The sequence below is a fragment of the Pyrus communis genome, chromosome 15 (assembly GCF_041283825.1).
Source record: "Pyrus communis isolate YQ-2024b chromosome 15, ASM4128382v1, whole genome shotgun sequence".
Lineage (NCBI taxonomy): Eukaryota > Viridiplantae > Streptophyta > Magnoliopsida > Rosales > Rosaceae > Pyrus > Pyrus communis.
The window spans coordinates 16,735,567-16,740,623 of NC_142579.1; the positions used below are offsets into that span (position 1 = coordinate 16,735,567).

General features: G+C 37.8%; 1 protein-coding gene across 1 annotated transcript; it reads left to right on the forward strand.

Moving 5' to 3' along the window:
* Positions 1-232: 232 nt before the first annotated feature.
* On the forward strand, positions 233-3,260 carry LOC137737404 (inositol-3-phosphate synthase). The gene is made up of 8 exons (XM_068476866.2): positions 233-679; positions 849-917; positions 1,086-1,221; positions 1,319-1,566; positions 1,705-1,931; positions 2,081-2,562; positions 2,669-2,731; positions 2,862-3,260. The coding sequence occupies exons 1-8, from the start codon at positions 492-494 to the stop codon at positions 2,979-2,981; spliced, it is 1,533 nt and encodes a 510-aa protein (XP_068332967.2). The 5' UTR covers positions 233-491; the 3' UTR covers positions 2,982-3,260.
* Positions 3,261-5,057: the final 1,797 nt, after the last annotated feature.

Sequence of the window (5,057 nt, forward strand, 5' to 3'; positions counted from 1 at the left end):
TATTTTATTTTAATTGTAAGAGGGAGTTCTACAATTTAAATTTCGTAAATGGCAAGTTCAATATCACTTTATTCCTTCTGAACTCTTAATGTAAATGTATTTGTTGTTTAAATTAACTTGTGAATATTTTTTATATGGAGAAATTTAGTGTGTAGATACTAGATGGATCTCTTCTTTCTTCATTTCATTTCCTTTTTCTCACTTATTCAGTATTTTGCTTTTTGCATGGCCAGGCCTTTCTTTGTAGAAAGAGCCAATAATACAGGGGCACTAGAGGCCACTCAGCTGAGCCACGTGTATCTGCATTGTCACATCCACTCTATAAATACAAGGCATTGGAGCAAGTTCATGGCGCAGTGCAAGCCTTAGGATTCAGATTTCAGAACTATTGCTACACCTTCATCTTCCTCTCCTCTCCAATCTTGTTTGGTTCCCAAGAAAATTCAATTTCCTAGGAAGGAAGAGAAGGAAAAAAAAAAAAAACAGAGAAAATGTTCATCGATAGCTTTAAGGTAGAGTCCCCGAACGTGGTGTATACAGAGAACCAGATTCATTCGGTGTACAGCTACGAAACCACTGCGCTTGTGCATGAGAACAGAAATGGAAGGTATCAGTGGATTGTGAAGCCCAAAGCTGTCAAATACGAATTCAAGACTGATATCCATGTCCCCAAACTAGGGTTTGCACCATTTATCCCACATCCTCATTTTTTTCCTTAAAAATAAAAAATAATAATAATAATAATTAATTTCTGGGTTGTGATTGTTTCTTTCATATATTTTCTGGGTCAGACTTAAAATTTTTTATGTTTTCATTCATTTGATGTGTGTGTTAATTTTGGTATGCAGGGTAATGCTGGTGGGTTGGGGTGGAAACAATGGCTCAACCCTCACTGCTGGTGTGATTGCAAACAGAGAGTGAGTAGTTCTTCAGTTTCTTCATTTTCCTCATGCAATTAAGTAATTAGATCAAATCCAATCTCCAATGTTTACGATTGGTTGTTTGTATTTGATTCTCAGATGTACGAATTTGGTTGCAAATGAATTTTTAATTAATTGTAAGATATGGGTTTTGTAATATCTCAGAGGAATCTCCTGGGCAACCAAAGACAAGGTGCAACAAGCCAACTACTTCGGCTCACTGACCCAAGCCTCATCCATCCGGGTTGGGTCTTTCAACGGCGAGGAGATTTATGCCCCGTTCAAGAGCCTCCTGCCTATGGTAATTTTTTCTACTTTTAATTTCCTAAATGGTGTTATTTAAATGATTATGTATAATTAATTATAGATTAGCTGTAATTCAAGATTTGGTAATTCAGGTGAAGCCCGATGACATTGTATTTGGGGGTTGGGACATTAGTGACTTGAACTTAGCAGATGCAATGGCAAGGGCAAAGGTCCTTGACATTGATCTGCAAAAGCAACTGAGGCCATACATGGAGCCCATGCTCCCACTCCCTGGAATCTACGACCCCGATTTCATCGCTGCCAACCAAGGTGCTCGTGCCAACAACGTCATCAAGGGCACCAAGAAGGAACAACTCCAACAAGTCATTGAAGACATTAGGTAACGATAATAGTGTTTTAAGCAGTTAATTTAATACTGGATTAAGTAGAATTAACTGTGAAGGTGTTTCTTCTTTTAGGCAAAGAAAGTTAATTTGGTGCTAATAAAATGCTTGAGTGTGCTAATTTAATTTAACAGGGAGTTCAAGGAGAAGAGCAAGGTGGACAAGGTGGTTGTGCTGTGGACTGCCAACACTGAAAGGTATAGTAATGTGATTGTGGGGCTAAACGACACCGTTGAGAACCTGTTGGGTTCAGTAGACAAGAATGAAGCTGAGATCTCTCCTTCCACATTGTATGCCATAGCTTGTGTTCTTGAAAATGTTCCTTTCATCAATGGAAGCCCACAAAACACTTTTGTCCCAGGTACCCTACCCTGTTACTTAGCTACCAAATTAATAACAACCCTTTTCTTTTTCTTTTTTTTCCTTTTCGTCTTTTCAATATTTTGAAAACATTTTAGTAGTGAAGAGTTTGTAGTGGAAATTTGAATGTGAATATTGGAAAATTGGCAGGACTCATTGATTTGGCAATTAGGAGAAACAGTTTGATCGGTGGGGATGACTTTAAGAGTGGTCAGACCAAGATGAAGTCTGTGTTGGTTGATTTCCTTGTTGGGGCTGGAATCAAGCCAACATCCATAGTGAGCTACAACCATCTTGGGAACAATGACGGCATGAACCTTTCCGCACCGCAAACCTTCCGGTCGAAAGAGATTTCAAAGAGCAATGTTGTGGATGACATGGTGTCCAGCAATGGCATCCTCTACGGGCCCGGCGAGCACCCTGACCATGTTGTGGTGATCAAGTATGTGCCATATGTTGGGGACAGCAAGAGAGCCCTGGATGAGTACACCTCTGAGATTTTCATGGGTGGGAAAAGCACCATTGTGTTGCACAACACCTGTGAGGATTCCCTCTTGGCTGCTCCTATCATCCTCGATTTAGTTCTCCTCGCTGAACTCAGCACCCGTATCGAGCTCAAATCGGAAGCAGACGTATGCTTAATTAACTACCTTGTGACAGTAACTAATATCATTACGAAGTGTGATGTGAAATGTAAATGTGACATTAGTTAATATCGTTATATCGGTGTGTTTGCAGGCCAAGTTCCACTCTTTCCACCCTGTGGCTACAATTCTCAGTTACCTCAGCAAGGCTCCTCTTGTAAGTCAAATATTAGTTATTTTCTTCCGGACTTTCTGAGATGAATGATTTTCGGGCTGTCATTGGTATAATCTGTTATACATGTGTAACTGTGGTGAAATACTAATTTGTGATGGTGTTGGGAGAACAGGTTCCGCCAGGTACACCCGTGGTGAATGCACTGTCAAAGCAGAGGGCAATGCTGGAGAACATACTGAGGGCTTGTGTTGGTCTGGCTCCAGAGAACAACATGATCTTGGAATACAAGTGAAGCGAAGCAAATTGAGAAGTTGAATAATCCAATCCAATCCAATGTAATCCAATCCCAATACCACTCCCCCTCTGTTTCCTTTATTAACCTAATGTTTGCAGCTTGTGTGAGTAGTCCGTCTCTGTGTTAATTTGATCTTTTTTTTTTTTCGTTTTTTTTGCCTTTTCTGTTTCCAGAAGATCCCAATATGTATGTAATGCAGTTGCTTCTTCCTCATTCAGAAGAAACCAACTCTCCCTTGTAATGGAAATAGATTTTTATAATATTTGTTGGACGTTAGTTGTTATGTGCCTAATTATGCACTCTAAATTACCAAGAATCAAATTATATGCAGTTTACACAGAGATTTCTGAAACCAATTTGGAGGACCATGAACAGGAGGGTTTAAGGAGTTGTTAAATTGTCCTCCATTGATTGCCCCAGATGAGTCTTAATTGTCCCCTAAAACACATTTTGGTCCACAAATTTGTTGAATAATTCACAAGGCAAAAGGGAGTAGTATTCCACAAATATGTGGGTCTTTCTCTTTTGCTCGTACTATCTGGTTCCCAAAGTCTTAATTGTCCCCTAAAACACATTTTGGTCCACAAATTTGTTGGATAATTCACAAGGCAAAAGGGAGTAGTATTCCACAAATATGTGGGTCTTTCTCTTTTGCTCTTACTATCTGGTTCCCAAAGTCTTAATTGTCCCCTAAAACACATTTTGGTCCACAAATTTGTTGAATAATTCACAAGGCAAAAGGGAGTAGTTTTCCACAAGGCAAAAGGGAGTAGTTTTCCACAAATATGTGGGTCTTTCTCTTTTGCTCTTACTATCTGGTTCCCAAAGTCTTAATTGCCCCCTAAAACACATTTTGGTCCACAAATTTGTTGAATAATTCACAAGGCAAAAGGGAGCAGTATTCCACAAATATGTGGGTCTTTCTCTTTTGCTCTTACTAGCTGGTTCCCAAAGAAAGGGATTTGGATCCCATCAGGATCATCTTTGTGAAGATTCTAAGGATTCTCACATCCTACTCGTTTACTATACATCATGCAATCATAAATCATTATGAATTTTTTATTTAAAACTAAACACAAACAGTATCTAACAAAAACTGGTCATACGATGTACGATAAACGGATAGGATGTGAGAATCCTTAGGATCTTACATTCGATCCAAATCCAATAAAAAAAAATTAAAAAAAAAATCTATTTCTATATTGTTCATCTCAAAAGTCTATTTTGTTAGACATTCCATGTGGTTAATGGTGTTTGACGCCTAAACTAAACCAAACCAAAGGGCCATCATTGAATGCCCTCCAATCCATTCAATCCATTTCAATTTTCAATTGGAGGAAGGCAGAATTTGGTTTTGGTTGTATTTTAGGAAAATGTTTGATGCTTGATACCCCAACTATATATTTCTCGTGATTGTTTTTCTCAACTTTTATGTGAAGTTGCCAGCATATCTTTTAGGGCCATAAGTTTGCTGATTCGTCCCATTTAGTTTAGTTTTACGATTTAGATGTATTTTTCTTGTAATTGTAAGTGAGAAACTCTTAGTTTAAATATCATAAATGGTGAGCTCTATATTCATTTATTAGGATAGGCTCATCATATAACTTGGTTCAAATCCCTCACCTTATAGTATAAATATTGTATAAATTATATTTTTTTAAATATTACAAGGGTTCTTAACTCAAGTTTAGGCTTGCAATGCAATGCGTTACGCATATATGCATATTTGTTGGGTATTTTACTTTTAGGGTAACTTTTATATTATTTTAGTATATGCTAATCACGGTTTTTTTTTTTTTTTTTTTTCTTTCTTTCTTTTCAAGGGTTTAATGGTAATGTACGTATGTGTCTGGGCCTGAAATCTTGAGTTTGGGTCAAGAAAGAATTAGAGCAGAAAGAAGGCTGAAAGTCTCAGCCCAATGGTGAAATACTTGGCCCAGTAGTGAGTTGCTATTAGCTCGGTCAAGTCCTAAACAAACTAGGATTTTGAGGATTAGGTTGAGTTTTCATTAGATATATATTAGATCGTTTAAGGATCAAAACTCGTCTAGATGAAATAAGAATGGGTCTCAT